This window comes from Lutra lutra, chromosome X (genome assembly GCF_902655055.1).
Source record: "Lutra lutra chromosome X, mLutLut1.2, whole genome shotgun sequence".
Taxonomy (NCBI): domain Eukaryota; kingdom Metazoa; phylum Chordata; class Mammalia; order Carnivora; family Mustelidae; genus Lutra; species Lutra lutra.
The window spans coordinates 15650332-15667052 of record NC_062296.1 but is presented as its reverse complement, the minus strand read 5'-3'; the positions used below and the strand labels follow the sequence as shown (position 1 = coordinate 15667052).

At 43.1% G+C, this 16721-nt stretch overlaps 1 protein-coding gene across 1 annotated transcript in view; it reads left to right on the top strand.

Annotated features, from left to right (window-relative positions):
- The window catches only part of ADGRG4 (adhesion G protein-coupled receptor G4), a 102204-nt gene that overhangs the window by 26897 nt on the left and 58586 nt on the right, over positions 1–16721 (top strand). The window contains exons 4-5 of the mRNA XM_047716586.1: positions 7778–13648; positions 15038–15132. Of these exons, the coding sequence (XP_047572542.1) occupies positions 7778–13648; positions 15038–15132 (5966 nt within the window). The remainder of the gene's footprint in view (positions 1–7777; positions 13649–15037; positions 15133–16721) is intronic.

The following is a 16721-nucleotide window of genomic DNA, read 5'->3' as shown; positions in this document are numbered from 1 at the left end:
TAACCATTCTTCAAATATGCAGAAATTGATTATATAGTTTATGCACTTTCTAAGACCTTTGTTTGGCCCACTAGGAAGCCCTCTAAGCAATTGTCAGCTCTGATAGGAAAGGTTCCATGGTCATGGGCTCTACTAGCTAAAAGGCAATTTGGTTTGGCCCTTGTGTATCAATTCTCTGTGCTATCCTTGTTTTTATCACAAAAGATAAGCAAGAGCTGTTTGTAGTTTGCTCGAACCTTCTTATTTGTATTCCCATGCACAGAGTGACATTCTCCTATAGATTCAGAGATGGAAGCTCTAGCCTGTCTCTCTCCCTATCACAGAATTCATTTTTCATGCCTTGCCTGGAAACTGAATACAGACACCATTTTGAAAAAAATATATATACATACATATATATATTCTCATCATCTTAAAGATACTCATTTCATATTTTTTCTACCTCACAGGCAGATCTGTCTGTGGCGGTTCCTGGTCACTATTATCTCACAAATCTAATAAACACACTCGTGATTGAAAGAAAAAAACCAGATGCAATATGTAGGCTAGAAAAACACAAAGATTTAATATGAGGTGATATACCCAAATCACAGGCAGAATTTGGTACCTTAGCAAATGTTCTATTTAATATTCTCTTGGCAGGTACATCTGCAACAAAATGCCTCATAAATATTCAGCGACTCTATACCTCTGTTCTCCAGCTCCCAATGATTACAATAATACAATTTTGTCTAGAGTGAAGGAGCAAATGGCAATTAAGCCCACAGGCCGCTGTGAATTAGCATGGATTATCCCCACTTTAAACTACAGAGATAGCAAAACTCATGCAAATCAATTGTGCAAATGATCACTTGTTCACAAACGGGAACAGAATGAATGTGGCAAAACACGTTTGCAAGCCCTTCAAAGATGGAGGCCTGACTCCATGGTTTCTGTGGTCCCTCCAGTAGGGATGGACATTTGGTTATCACTCAGCTACATGCATGATGTGGGTTTTTGCATTTGCCTTTTTTTAATTGTGAGAACTGTAGATTCACATGTGGCTGGAGATCCCTTGTACAATTTGCGCAGTTTCCCCCAAGACTAACATCTCACAAAGTTGTTGGTATAATGACCAGAATATTGATGTTGATACAATTCACTAATCTTACTCAGATTTCCCTAGTTCTACTTGGACTTGTGTGTGTGTGTGTGTGTATTAAGTTCTATATAATTCTATCACCTGTGTCGATTTGTGCATCTACCAACATAGTCAAGGTAGTGGACACTTTCAATATCTCAGGGATCCCCCTCGTTGCCCTTCATGAACACACCCACCTCCCTCCTGTCCTTTCTCTCCACCTCCCTCGGCTCTCCACATCGCTAACCCTTGACAACCACTAATCTGTCTGCCATTTGTAGGAGTTTGTCATTTCAAAAATGTTAGTAAATGAAATCAGATGGTATGTAATCTTTTAGCATTGAATTTTTTCCACTCAGCATCATTGCCCCCCTTGAGATCTGCCCAGCTTATATGTATCCATAGTTTGTTCTTTTCCATTGTGGAGCAAGACTCCATGGTATGGATGTACCACAGTGAGTTTAAACATTCACCTGATGAAAGACATTTGGACTGATTCTAATTTTGGGCTGTAGCCACTCCCTCCCCCTAAAAACACCCACACCCTGTTAGGAGTCTCTGTGTTCAGGTTTTTTGTGTAAATACAAATTTTCATTTCTCCAGGATAAATGCCCAGGAGTGCCATTGCTGAGCTGTATGGTAGTTGCCCATTTATTTTTATTTTTTTAAACTTTATTTTTTAGATTTCTAAAGATTTTATTTATTTGACAGAGAGAGACACACCGAGAGAGGGAACACAAGCAGGGGGAGTTGGAGAGGGAGAAGCAGGCTCCCTGCTGAGCAGGGAGCTCAATTCGGGGCTTGATCCCAGGACTCTGGGACCATGACCTGAGCAGAAGGCAGACGCTTAACCGACTGAGCCACCCAGGCACCCCACCCACTTAGTTTTGCACAAAATTTTCAGGCTGTTTTCCAAAGTGGCTGTACCTTCTTAATATTTCCACCAGCGATGGATGAGTGATCGATCCAGTTTCTCCCGTCCTTGCCAGCATTTGGTGTTGCCACTAATTTTTGTTTTAGCCATTCTGGTAAGTGTGGTTACATTATGGTTTTCATTGGCATTTTCCTGGTGCCTAATGACATTGAACATCCTTTTCTATGATTATTTGCCATTTGTACATCCTCTTCAGTGAACTATTTGTGTCTTTTGCCCATTTAAAAAATTTTTTTAAATTTAGTTTAGCACAGTGATACTCTCCTCTATGGTTTATGTCACGTAGTTTTGGGTGATTGCTTATTCTTGAGCTGTTCAGCACTTGCAGAACTTGGCTTTTATTATCTAAGTTTTTTTTTTTTTTTTAAGGTAGAGTCTCTTCTTTCTCCTAGGTTTGTGGTGGTTCTGTATAAATTGAGGGCATGCACTTATGGGTGCTAGATAATTAAAACTCTGACACACAATGTCTTACTTCTCTACATGTTTCATCTGTGGAAGTCTCATCCTGTCAGCACTGTACCTCTCTGGGCTTAGCCTCTAAATGAAGGGATTGAACACAATTGCCAAGAGTTAGTTCTATGTTTCTGTGATTTAAATTAAGGAAGACAGGAGTCTTTGTGAATAAAGACATTAGAGGAGGGACGCCTGGGTGGCTCAGTTGGTTAAGCCTCTGCCTTCAGCTCAGGTCATGATTCCAGGGTCCTGGGATCAAGCCCCACATTCGGCTTCTTGCTCAGTGGGGAGCCTGCTTCTCCCTCTCCCTCTGCCTGCTGCTCTGCTTACTTGTGCTCTCTATCTCTCTGTCAAATAAACAAAATCATAAAAATAAAAGACATTAGAGGAGAAATTTGGTACACTTATCCTTCTGGAGAAAACCTCTCACCTGAAAGAGTCAATGGGAGGGTTGTTGAAATAGAGAAATCCAGGCTTTGGGTTCAAGTGAGGCAATGTAAATTGCACTATTTTCTAAGAGATACCTGGTACTTAAAATGTTACCTGCTTGGCAATTTTGTTCAACTCATTTGTTTTTTCTTTTCTAAGTATTTTTTTAAGATTTTATTTTTGGGGGCACCAGGATGGCTCAGTGGGTTAAGCCTCTGCCTTTGGCTCAGGTCATGATCTCAGGGTCCTGGGATTGAGCCCCACGTCAGGCTCTTGTTTCCCCCTCTTTTTCTGCCTGCCTCTCTGCCTACTTGTGATCTCTCTCCTTCTCTTTCTGTGTCAAATAAATTTAAAAAAGATTTTATTTTTTAAAAGATTTTATTTATTTATTTATTTTACAGAGAAAGAGCGAGAGAGAGAGAGAGAGAGAGAGAGAGAGAGAGAAGGAGGGAGGAGGGGTCCAGGGGAGGGAGAGGGAGAACGAGAGAATCTCAAGCAGACTCCCTCCTGAGTGCAGAACCTGATGAGAGGCTGACTCTCATGACCCTAAGATCATGACGTAAGCTAAAACCAAGGGTTCGATGCTTAATGAACTGAGCCACCCAGGGGTCCCTTAAGATTTTTTTTTAAATAATCTCTACACCCAATGTAGGTCTCAAACTCACAACCCCGAAATGAGGAATCCCACGCTACACTGACTGAGCCAGCCAGGCATCCCCCTCCTTTCCTAAGTTTTATGCATCTTTTTCAAATGCTTACTGGAAGCATTTACAATTACTTACAATTAATATCTACAGCTCAGCCATCTTTAGGTACAAATATCATACCTAACTCCCAACCTCTGTGTTCTGAGTTTCTCATTACTCATTAAGACTCCTGGGACACTGCTCTTTTAATATTGTATCAAAGAAGATGGACTTCTGTGGTGTTCGGTATTTTATTGTTTTCCTAAAAAGTGAGTGCAGCTCCATCACGAATCACTTGTAAAAGAGCGAGAATTAGTGTATTCTTGGAGAGTGATTAAGGAGCTGGGACGCCACACTCCTCAAGTGTGGTATAAGTGACCCTTTAAAAAGTTTGCAAAGCCAGTTGGCTGTGGTAAAGCCTTCTGCAAAAACGGAAACCAAAATCCAGACTATTCACCCTCTACTTGTAGTTATGGACACATTTGAAGGCAGAAGTCTTGACATAAATGTTGTGCTGCAGAAGGATAGCAGTTTCTTGGTAAAGTCTAACAGAATGTGGATATCTGATCATTGAAATGATGTTGTAAAATTAAGTGGGAGAGTACTTCTACTAACTCTGACTTTTCCCTTTGCATGCGTGTGTTGTGACTTTATACGTGTGTGACTTTTGTCAACTCTGTCTGTACAGTCAGTTGCAGGCTTCTGAGTGTCATTCATCCCACTTCCTAATGACCACAAAATCCTAAAGAACATCCTACACACATCTCAGAATTTCTATCTATGCAAATTAAAAGCGATTTGAATGCTCAAGACAGTGGAACAAGTTGGTAGATGGTCTACCACCATAATTATTTCTACATCATAAGTAATATGCTTCCCAGGTGGATAAATTCAAAATGCTAATTTCCCAATGGTAAATATGCATGATTTCATTCTGGGTAATCTGAACCGGAGAAAAATTATGACTCAGTCTTGAATTTTACTATGTGCCATTTTCGCTTGGATGTTCCATCACCCTAAGTTCCACTTATCCAAGTCAGAAGTGCATATTTTTCTTCGGAGAGAGGCCACCTTCCCAATTTCCCTATTTCCTATGATTATCAACATTCTCCAAGTTGCCCAAAAGCAAGATTTGCGTCCTCTGAGATTTCTTTGTCTTCTTCATCTTGTAAGCTTCTTTGTTACCATAACCTGTTGCTTCTTCCTTTGGGAATCCCCCACACTACTCTTATTTCATTCCAAGTCCTCGTCATCCCCTTACTCTGTCAGCCTGCAAATTTTACTGGACATCTCCCACGTGCCAGGCCCTGTGCATACGGTGTAGTGAAGAGGACAGACGGGAATAAGCACGCACTGATATAAACCTGCCGCAGTGACAACTACTCTGAAGAAGAGGTGTGGGGTGTCCCAACAGCCTAGAATAGATTGTTTCGACCTAGTCATGGAAGCTAAGGAAGGTAGCCAGCCTCCTTGAGGAAGCAATGCATGAGCTGAACTCTGAAGGATGAGAAGTTAATCAGATCAAGAGGGATGGGAAGCACACTCCCAGTACAGGGTAGGTAGCGGTCTTGTGGTGGGAAAGAGAACACCAGGTATTGGAGGATTAAAATAAAACTGGTGGGCTGGAGTTCAAGAAACAGGAGAGAAAGCTTCTCACACAGAGTGAGGCTGGACAGTTTGGGTACGGACCAAACTGTGCATAGCTTTATAAGCTCTATTAAGAAACACACTTTTTTTTAATCCTAGGAGTAATGGAAGGCCACTAAAGGGAGCGAAGTTTTGTGTGTGTGTGTGTGTGTGTGAGAGAGAGAGAGAGAGAGAGAGAGACATGATCAAATTAGTATTTCAAAAAGATCATCCTGATGGAACTATGGAACAGATTGGAGGGGGGCCAAGAGTAAAGGCAGACGGTTCAGTTGGGAGGCTATTGCAGAGTTTAGGTGAAGAGACTGATGGTGGTTTGGTGAGGGTGGTAAGTGATCAAGATGGAGAGAAACAGAGTCAAGAGCTATTTAGGAGATAAGAGTCATAGGGCAAAATTATGGGTTGGCTATTGCAGGTGAGGGAGAAATGGAAGGAGACCAAGGGAGAGGGTTTTGGCTTGCATAATTGAATGTATGATGATGCCATTCACTGAGAGAGTACTGAAAGGACCCAGTTTGGAGAGAAGAAAATGAGTTCAAATTGAGGCATATGATAGAGTTTGAGGGGTTAATGAGATATCCAAGAGATGTCAAGTAAGCAGTTGTGGAGCTCAGAATAGAGATCTGGTCTAGAGATATAACTTTGATTTTCATTTGTGTACAGATGTAAACTCGAATATGGAGGTGTATGGAGGAACCACAGGGTAAGGAGAGAAGAGATACTGGGACCAAGTCTTGAAGAACTCAAATACTTAATGACTGGGTTAAATAGGATGGATCTGCAAAGGACATAAAATAGGAGTGCCTGGAGGGTTAGGAGAAAGCCCAAGAGCATGTTATGTCATGGAAATCAATGAAAAGAGTATTTTAAGAACGACAGAATGGTCAACATTGTCAGAAGCTGTTGAGAGATCAAGTAAGATGAAGACTTGAGAAGTATGTGTTCTCAGGGAGGCCATTGGTAGCCTTAGTGGGTGCCACGCAGAGGAATGAAGACAAAACCCAGACTAATGTGGGCTAAAGAATGGGGCTGAGGAGGGTGGAGAGAGTCAGGATAGATAACCTTTCTTAAAGTGATGTGATGATGAGGAGGGAGATAGGGCAGTACCTGCAAAGAGATGTGGGGCTTTTATTTTTATGTTGTAAGAGACTGGAAGATATTTTAAATCAGGAAGGAAAGGCTCCTTAGGGAAAGGAGAGATAACTGCTGATGAGGGCTAACTGAGGTGGTGCTGAGTTTCTGATCAGTTATGTTTTTCTATGAAGGAAGGGGCACAGGTACTCAATAAACATGTGGGGGCAGAGTTCGATAATGAGGAAGGTTTTATTTTACGTATTTATTTTTTTAACATTTTATTTATTTATTTGATGAAAGAGAGAGAGAGCACAAACAGGGGGAGGGGCAGAGGGAGAGGGAGAAGCAGGCTCTCCACTGAGCAGGGAGCCCAATGCAGGACTCGATCCCAAGACCCTGGGATCTCGACCTGAGCCGAAGGCAGATGCTTAACTGACTGAGCCACCCAAGCACCCCAGTGAGGAAGGTTTTAAATAGTTACTGCACTGAGTAGTAGCAAAATTAACCAGAGAAAAGTAGACTGGGCAGTGTGAAAGGCTTATTTGGGTTTGGTGATGATGAATTGATAGAAATACTAGTTCATCCCCTTGTGTGACCATGTCCAGCAGTACTTGACTGCTCAGATGCAGGTACGGAGGTGATGGAGAGTTGTGCTGGCCCAGAGTTGGTGGGAATGAAGTGAGGAGGATGACTCTACCAGCCTCCTAAAAAGTTTCCTAGCTTTCACTGTCTTCCTGTTCCTACCCATCCTGTATATGAAATTCTTTTTTTTTTTTTTTTTGAGAAAGAGAGAGAGAGAGAGAGAGAGAAAGCAAGTATACGAGCTGGGTTGGGAAGGGGCAGAGGAGAGAGAGAGAGAGAGAAAGAGAGAAAGAATCTTAAGCAGGCTCTATGAACAGCACTGAGCCCAATGTGGGGCTCGATCTCATGACCATGAGATCATGAACTGAGCCGAAATTAAGAGTTGGACACAACCAACTGAGCCACCCAGGCAACCCTGAAATGGACGTCCTTCTACTTGTTACATAATGAAGGCATTTTGAGAACCATACAGAGATTTTAGAAAGTAGAAAATCATCTTAAGAAAAACCAAGTAGGGTGCCTGGGTGGCTCAGTGGTTTAAAGCCTCTGCCTTCGGCTCAGGTCATGATCTCAGGGTCCTGGGATTGAGTCCCGCATCAGGCTCTCTGCTCAGTGGGGAGCCTGCTTCCTCCTCTCTCTGCCTGCCTCTCTGCCTACTTGTGATCTGTCTCTGTCAAATAAATAAAATTTAAAAAAAAAAGAAAAAGAAAAAGAAAAACCAAGTAATCAGGCGGCTTGATTATATCTGATACTTATCTCCTCTTAAAAACATGAGAAAAAATTATAGAGCTCTAACAGAATTGTCTCTGATTTCTAAAGCCAAAGCCAAAGTAACACATGCTTTCTGATTTTCAGTTGTTTCTGAAAATATAACAATTCAAGAAATGAGCACAATTCTTCCACAACAAATAGATTTGACAACTCCATCCCAAGTTACTGGACTAAAACCGCAAGAGAAAATATATTCTTCTACAATGAAGTTTAAAAGCATGCCTGTGTTTGCAACTGATTATACAACCATATCATATTCCAATACAACATCTCCACCTCTGAAAACAATGACTGCACCAAAATTTTTAAAGACACCCATAGCTGAGACAACCAGATTCACAGCGCACATTTTGTCTACTTCAGCAGCCGTCCCTCTGCCTACCAAGAGCACCTCCATAGACACTACTAACAATTCCATGAAAATAACTAAGTCTCCATCTTCAGAGAGCATAAGGACAACAAAAGTGGCTGAAGCCATTGCTACTAAGACTTTTCATCCAACTACAGTTACGAATTTTCTATACACTTCTGGACTGACCAAGAATTCAGTTATATCCAAAACTTCAGTGACTGCATCTCAGTCAGCCATTATGAAGACAACACCTTCATTCTCCTCTGTTGAGTCAAAACCCATATCTACAATATCTTGGCCCAAACATGAATCCCCAGGTATTGATGTACTTTCAATCTCCACAGCTAGCCAGGAACTTCTTGCCTCTACAGCTGGTGGAACAGTACCTTGGTGTTCGGTGGAAGAGACTTCAGCTACAACTACTCACGTTGGGACTGCATCGACATTCCCACCCGAGTCTGTGCTCAACTCCACGGTTGCTCCAGTGGATTCCATATTTCCTAGAAATCAGACAGCACCCACGTTGGCAACAATTGACATGGAAATAGCATCTCCAGCATCAAAAATGCTCCCAACTAGGCCTATTGAGGTGATGGCTATGCTCACGGCTGAAACAGAATTGACATCTACAAATTTTCAGGAGGTCTCTTCATCCAGAATGGAAGATCAAGTCTCTACCTCCATACCAAAAAGGGCCTCTTCTGTGGCCCTTTCTTTTAGGACATCCTCCCCATTCACCGAAGCTCAGAGTGCACAGCCAGTTATTGACACTGAGTCTACACATACAGCCTTGACTCTTGGGGTCACACTTGCACCAGTGGTGGCTGACACTCTGCTTCCCCCCATAACACCTGGGCCAGTATATACCCAGAACACACCCACAGGTGGAGGAAACATGCTTCTTTTGAATTCTACTAGGTCAGCTTCCACGTTTAAGGCATCTGAGTCTGGTCCCACATGGATAACTCATGATGGTGCCCATCTGTTCTCTACCAATGAAACCACGTGGACTCCCGGGCTAGACCAGCCCCTGCAGACATCAGCATTCCACGGGAGTGATTCTAATGCAGGACATTCATCCCCTACTAGTACTACTATTATCCCACCAGAAGGCCCCTCAAAAAGCGAGGCTGCCACAATCACTGATGCTAGTATTACTGCTGGTGCTAGTACAGACAGATACACGACAGCTCTATCCACGTTGATGACTTCATGGTTTGCTAATTTTTCCACAGTTTCGGGAACGATATCTATAACCAAATTGCCTGAGTTTAAACTTACCACCTTGCGACTAAAAACTACGTCTCTGCCCACAGCAGGTGGAAGCAAGCCTCTTTCAACAACGAGGGAGACATTTGTTCCACCAGTAGATATAATATCTACCCTTGCTAACGTTGAACCAAATGTTTCTACTGAGGAGAGCACTTCTGAGACCACACTAACAGAGACAAATGCCACAGTTGCATTTGGAGAGACAACAACTCTTGTACCAGAGTCTGCAACAACACAAGGATGCAATGGTCCTGCGACAAGGACAGAAACAACTTCCCATTATCTTGAGGGAAAATCAACTATAGCAGTGACAACTGAGCTTTCCCCATTTGCAACAACGCTGGAAGCAGCAGATGAATCTGCACAAATGGTAACAGCTTCTGTCACCGTTTCCCCTTTTCCTGACTTAGAAAAGTTGACCACCCCGTTGGATACTAAAACTGCAACCACTGAGGTGAGAGGAAGTTGGCTTTCTACAAAATCGATGAAAACCACACGTAAGAGCTCATATGATGGAACCACAGAAATCTTTAATTCTGCCCACACCCACACAGCACGTTGGACTTCAGAAGCTCCACCTGAGGAGAATCCAACTCCATCTCCCATTTCCGGAAGCACACAGACATTCCCTGAGCCCCTGGGTGCTTCTACCACAAGGATATCGGGGACCAATTTTGCTACTGTCCCTACAGCTGTGTCCTTGTCTGCTGGCATCTTGCCTCCACAGCCTACTGCTACCCATTCCTCAGCAGCCCCTGTGCCATCAGTTATGGTGACCACAACCTCAGTGTCACCATTGGATCAGACTGCTTCAACAACCAGCGATCCTGTGCCTACCCACAGACACTCAATTCCCACCACTTCAGAAGCCACAGTGTTCTCTGTCAGGATGACACCCATGACAGTTCCCTCTCTGACAGAGACTCCAGTCCCCTCGTGGAGACCTCTCACTCCTGTGGCAACTAAGGCTGAGACCACCTTTCTCTTCACCTCAGCTGACACAGTAACCCCATTTACACCCACTCTTGTCTGCTCTAAATCTCTCCCCGACAACATTCCTGTTGTGTCCCCTATCCATGTGACCTCAACTATGTTTACACCAGTAGCAACCCAGCCCATATCACAAGGGAAAGAGACTTCTACCCATGCTCTCAGCCTTCCATACACTTTCAGCCACAGTAGGGCTGTTGTTAGCTTGGCTCCTGGCTCCACAGAAACTTCTGTTGTTGATGAGACCGTATCTTCACACACCTCTGCCAATAAGCTTACAGTAGATGGTCCCATTTCTCAATCTTCAACAGGTCTTGGAAACACACTGGTCCCCACCCTATTAGTGACTGACGTTTCTGCCTTATCTTCTGACAAAGAACAGATGACCACATTCCTGGGAAACACCTCGAGAACTATGAAGGTGACAGAAATGCCCCCATCAGAGAATCCTTTTGTTTCAGACTCCCAGAGTACTTCATCCTTAGAAACAACAGATATGGGATTTGCTGAGAGCCCAACAATTTCCAGTCACCAAACACATTCACCTTCAGAGTTTCCACTTGCAGCTCCACCTGACAGGATTTCAGCTTCTTCTCCCACTTCTGGGACTATACAGACTACACCTACCTCTATCTCAAGTCACACAGTAGATGCTCACATTCCAGAAATGTTTACCAGTCTTGGGAAAACAGCCCTCCCTTCACAAGCTCTGACAATTACCAGATTTCTGTCTCCTGAAAAAGAAGGCATCAGTGCCCTTTCAGTATATACTCCCAGAACTGAGAAAATGGTAGTGAGTGCCACCTCTGTGACTCACCCTTTCTCATACCACCAGGATACTTCATTTGTAGACACCGCAACTTCCAGGACAACTAGAATGTCCAATCCTGTAAATGTCAACACAACTCTTTCATACTTGCTTTCCCCTAAGACTCAAACTAAGGTGACTTCAGTTGCCTCTCCCATTTCTGAAAGCACACATACCTCTCCTGAGTTCCTGTCTCTTTCCACAACTGGACCATCTAGTGCCGATTTTACAGTCATCTCCACTGATGGGATCACTACAGCCCTGTCTGCTCCAAATGCACCTACGGCACTTCAGGGGAAAACCTCTGTGGCGACGTCCACTCCTATCTATCAGATGTCTTCACTGCCGGTTAGTATCGCTGCCTTCAGCTCCAAAAGAGTTTCTGACACTCCCACGATACCAATAATGAAATCTTCTAAAACAACACATCCAGATTCTTTGAAAAGTCCCTCTTTGGCCACTTTTGGGCCTATGTCTGAGATGCCCTCAATGTCAGTTAATGGCTCTGCTTTCTTACCTCCAGCTGTTTCTTTTGACACTTCCACAAGAGTTGGACCATTGTCTTCATTATTGTCCTCAACTGCCCCTAGGACTATGATGACCCTACAAACATTGACATTGGATGTTGCACCTGGGCCTACTTCAAAAAGTGCACCGTCTTCTTCTGCTTCCATTATTTCAGGAATGACAGAGGTGTCCTCCAGGATCACACCTACATCCTTTTCCTCTCCGACACAGCCAAATTTTCCCTCTGTGAAAACCATTCCAACCACTGTTATGGCGGAGATAGCGACTCCATCCATAGGCACCTCTAATCTACGAGTAGAGCTCGGTTCTAGGAACACTGAAGCTATTTCTTCCATTCCAACGACCACATTTTCACCATTTAGATCAACAACTCGACAGTCATCACAAAGAGATGAGACCACAGCTCTGGGCATATTATCTGGGACTACGAATGGATCCTTTTCTCCCGGAGGCAGTAGTACAGTAACCGCTCTCACAAATACTTATTCCAGAACTGCTGCCCTTGAAAGTGTGCTTTCATCTACTCCATCAGATAATCTCCATACTTCATTGAATATTCAGGTTTCCCCATCTCTGGCGAGCCTTAAGAGCACTTCTGGCCCCACAGAAAGGGTAAAAGCGACCACCTACCTTTCTTCAAGTACAGAAAAGATGACATCCTTGTCAGAAAATACTTCAGCAGCTGGACTAACAAAAGGAGCCACATCTGTGGATACCCCTGTTTCGCATCCTCCATGGACTCCATCCATTACAATGCCACCTTCATTGACATCATTTCTTTCTTCACCTCATAGTACTAAAGCCAAGCTCTCCACTTCAGAGACGTTTTTCCCTCTTACAACCCAAATGGTTGAATTTCCAGTTCTGGGAACAAGGATCACATCTGGTAATGCCCAATCTCTGCTTATGACTTCCTGGAACACACCCACAGCTAAAGGTTCTCAATTTCCAATTTCCACCAATACTCATATACCTACACCCCGTAAGGTGGAAACAGAGACTCCATACCTAGTTCCTGGGTCTTTGTCAACATCCACACCCTCTCAGACTGGTCTTGTGTCTGGAGATGTTATGGCAAAGTCATCAATTTTCACGTCAGGAATTCTTCCTACCTTGGGGATGTCTGACAGCCCTTCATCACCAACATCTTCAAGATCTACTCCTATCACTTTGGCTGATATTAAGCACACCCTTGAGAAGACAGCTACACCTGTGACTCCTGGGAGCACACTCGCATGGACTCCTTCCAGTGCCACTTCAGGATCTGTACTTTCAGAGGGTGCTAGTTCATCCACACTGGCTTGGATTTTACCTGCTCTCCCTCTGGCTTCTCTACCGGCAACTGTATCCGGTACCCCTCACACTGTAACTTCTTCTCCAGTAGAGGTGTCAAAGTCCTCCTTTCTGACTTCTGACACCATGCCAGTGCACTCATTCACTAACTTTACAACACTACCCATTGCTGCTGTAAGCACTGCACCCACCCAAACCACTCTTGAACCTACAGTGAGCAGTATCACTACTGGCTTCCCAGTTTCTCTCCCCGTATCTATAAAAATCACAGCTGATGGTGCATACATTTCCAAATCCCCTGAGGCATCTTCCAGAACCTCTGTGGCTGCCAACTCCAGGACCGTGTCTCAACCTCTACCCTTTAGCAGAATGAGTAGGTCGCCTCCTGCTATACACCACACCCTATCTATCAGTTCTGAGCTTCCACCTAGCCCCATAGGAACGTCTGCTTGGAGCAGAATCCCAGCTGCATCAACATCCCCTTCTTTAGTTCTTCCTAAGCCCATGCTGGACTCCCTTCCAAATATAACTACCACCACACTTACCGCTACCACAGCCTTATTTCCACTCACATCCACTGAAGTAACGCATCGTTCCACAGCGTCTGTGTCTTCACTACTCTCTTCCTCTTCTGAGATAGCCTGGCTGGAGTCCACATCTTCTTTTCTGCCTATGGAAACAGTGACTTCCCTTACTGCCACTGAGTCCACGGGTATGTTCCGCAATAGGAGTCCGCATTGCTAACAGAACGCATGCACAATGGGTCACGTGTTCTCTAAGGCAGCCATTTCTCTGAAGGCAGAAAAAGATAAAGAATGGTATAGACGTTTCCTCTCTCCTTCAGACAGTGGGTGCAGGGGATACCCTGTCCAAACACAGACTTCTCTAGCCATCTTGCTTAGCTTTGCTTTATTGAAGTATAATGTAAATGTATCTTGTCATTCACGGTGGCATTTCTTTTCTTTTCTTTAAAGATTTTAATTATTCATTTGACAGAGACACAGTGAAAGAGGGAACACAAGCAGGGGGAGTGGGAGAGGGAGAAGCCAGCTTCCCGCCGAGCAGGGAGCCGGATGCAGAGCTCAATCCCAGGACCCCGGGATCATGACCTGAGTCGAAGGCAGATGCTTAATGACTGAGCCACCCAGGCACCCCTCTTTTTTTTTTTAAGATTTTATTTATTTATTTATTTGAGAGAGAGAATGAGAGAGAGCATGAGAGGGGAGAGGGTCAGAGGGAGAAGCAGACACCCCACTGAGCAGGGAGCTGGTTGTGGGACTTGATCCTGGGACTGCGGAATCATGACCTGAGCTGAAGGCAGTCGCTTAACCAACTGAGCCATGCAGGCGCCCTCATGGTGACATTTCTAAACACACTTTCTACCCATTTTGTTCCTGATACTCTGTCTCTGCCAGTGTAAACATGGATCAGGAACTTCTGCCTCTCCCAGTAGAGAACTACATGGCCTTAGGTCTGACATGATGACTACATACCAGCAAACACCAGGAGATACTCTAGCCTGTTTGCTTGAATGCCTCGTAGGCCCCAGTTTCTACATTCTCCACCTCCTGCCGGTTTGGAAAGCTTATCCATGGCTGGGGAGTATTTACCTTCCATGTCATTCCAATATTGGATGTCCTTTCAGCTTCTAACATTCCAAAATTGAAATCTGACAGGACCAGACAAGAGAAGGAGGAAAAGAGAGAAAAACCTGAACAGAAGGAAAGTCACAGGAAGAAATAAATATTTTCTCAGGGCAAATGATATTGTGAGATAATGTTCAGCTTCACCATGAAATGGACTAGGAAATGTGTTGGCTAATGAAAACTGAGGATTTGGGGGATTTGCAGAATGTCCATCAACTGTGTAGCTGTCAGGAAACTGCCCAAATAATTAAAGCAAAAATGTAATAGTACATCTGTTTTGCTTTTGGATATGGAGCCCAAAGTGCTGGTTCTTGACCTTGGAGTTAAATTAAGCAAAATTTAGGAATGAGATTTCATTGTTAGTCTCTTTAAAATGACAAGCAACTTTCACCAGATTTATGGAAGTTAAATTTCTTGAACTAAGTGAATGAAATTTATCTCATTTTTAATTACAGTTTCCTTCTACAATATTGAAATGAGCTTCTCTGTGTATGATGAAGAGCCAAGGATCCCTATTACCAGTGTTGTAAATGAATTTGCAGAAAATTGGGTAAAATAATCTTTTAAATATTTATGGTACATATAAAATATGTGAATATATCTACATCAGGGACTGAGCAGATGAAAACTAGGCTTTACTTTTTTTCTACCCATAATACATTTCACACCTAATTGGTTTTGATTTTTTCTGCTGCAAATTTATCCACTCTGTGAGTAACACCATAAAGATGTATGTGGTCTCTCTTTCATAGCGCCAATGCTGAAAGCTTTTATGGGATGTTATTATTTTAATTTGTTTAGAACTGTACATTTCCCTCCACTGACACAAATTCTGGGCCTGTGCCAAATTTTTCCTATTTGGAGAAAAGTAGGAGAGCAGAGATAACACAGTCTATGCTATTATATTTACATATGTTCATTTTTTGCATTTTAACTGTTTTCTCTCCTACACAAGAAATGTTTTATTTATCCTCACATTTTTCTGATTATAAGAGTAGTACATACCCTCTGTAAAAAAGTTCAGACCCTGAAATCTGAGACTCAGAAAGTAAATGTCTTCTCCCTGTATTGACTCCTCTTAAAAGTCTGAGGTATATTTGTTCAGATTTTTTCTACCTGTGATAACACTGATGCAAGTATGTTCTTTGACAAAAATAACTGGACTCATACCATTATGCTGTTCTGCAGCTTGCTTTTTCTCACGTAACCATATATCTTTGAGCATATTCATGCCACAGTATTGATCTACCTCATATACTTTAAAGATACCAAGGATTTCACTAGATGGTTATAAAGTAATATATATATTTTTAAATACAGACATTCATTGGTGGACATTTAGGTTGCTTTTATTTTTTTTCCCCTATTTAGAAACAATGCTGACAGTAATGCCCTTGCAATAAATTTTGGGGACACTTGAGTTTTTCTAGAGGATAAATTCCCAGAACTGGAATTGTTGGATCAAATGACATGATCATTTCACATTTTAATAACTAGAGCTAAGTGGCCTCCCAGACAGGTGATACCAATTTGCACCCCACCAACAGTAAAAGATCATGTCTGTTTCCTCTCTTGGTCCATCAGCATTTCTTTGCAAGTACATATGACATGATTATAAGCACTTGAAAGTTGGGGGGTATATTTGTTCACTAGGTCCGCCATAACAAAATAGGATGCACTGGGGGACATGAACAGCAGACATTTCTTTTCTTACGGTTTTAGAGGCTGGAAGTCTAAGATCAAGGCATTGGTTTCTCCTGAGGACTCTCTCCTTGGCTTGCAGATGGATCATCTTCTCTCTGGGTCCTCACATAGCACGCGCCTGCGTGCGCGCGTGCACACACACACACACACACACACACACACCAGAGAGAGATCTGGGGTCTCCTTCTCTTCTTACAGGAACACCAGTCCTATCAAATTAGGGTTCCACCCTTTTGACCATATTTAGCATCAATTTCCTCCTTTAAAGGCCCTACTTCCCAATATAGTCATTAGGGCGTTCGGACTTCAATATACGAATTTGAGGGGGGACACAATTCAGCCCCCAAATAGAAAAACTGAGTGAAGCAGATGGAAATGTTGAACCAACCCAAATAATAAATGCAGCTTAATGATGACACTGTCTCTGGTAAATTT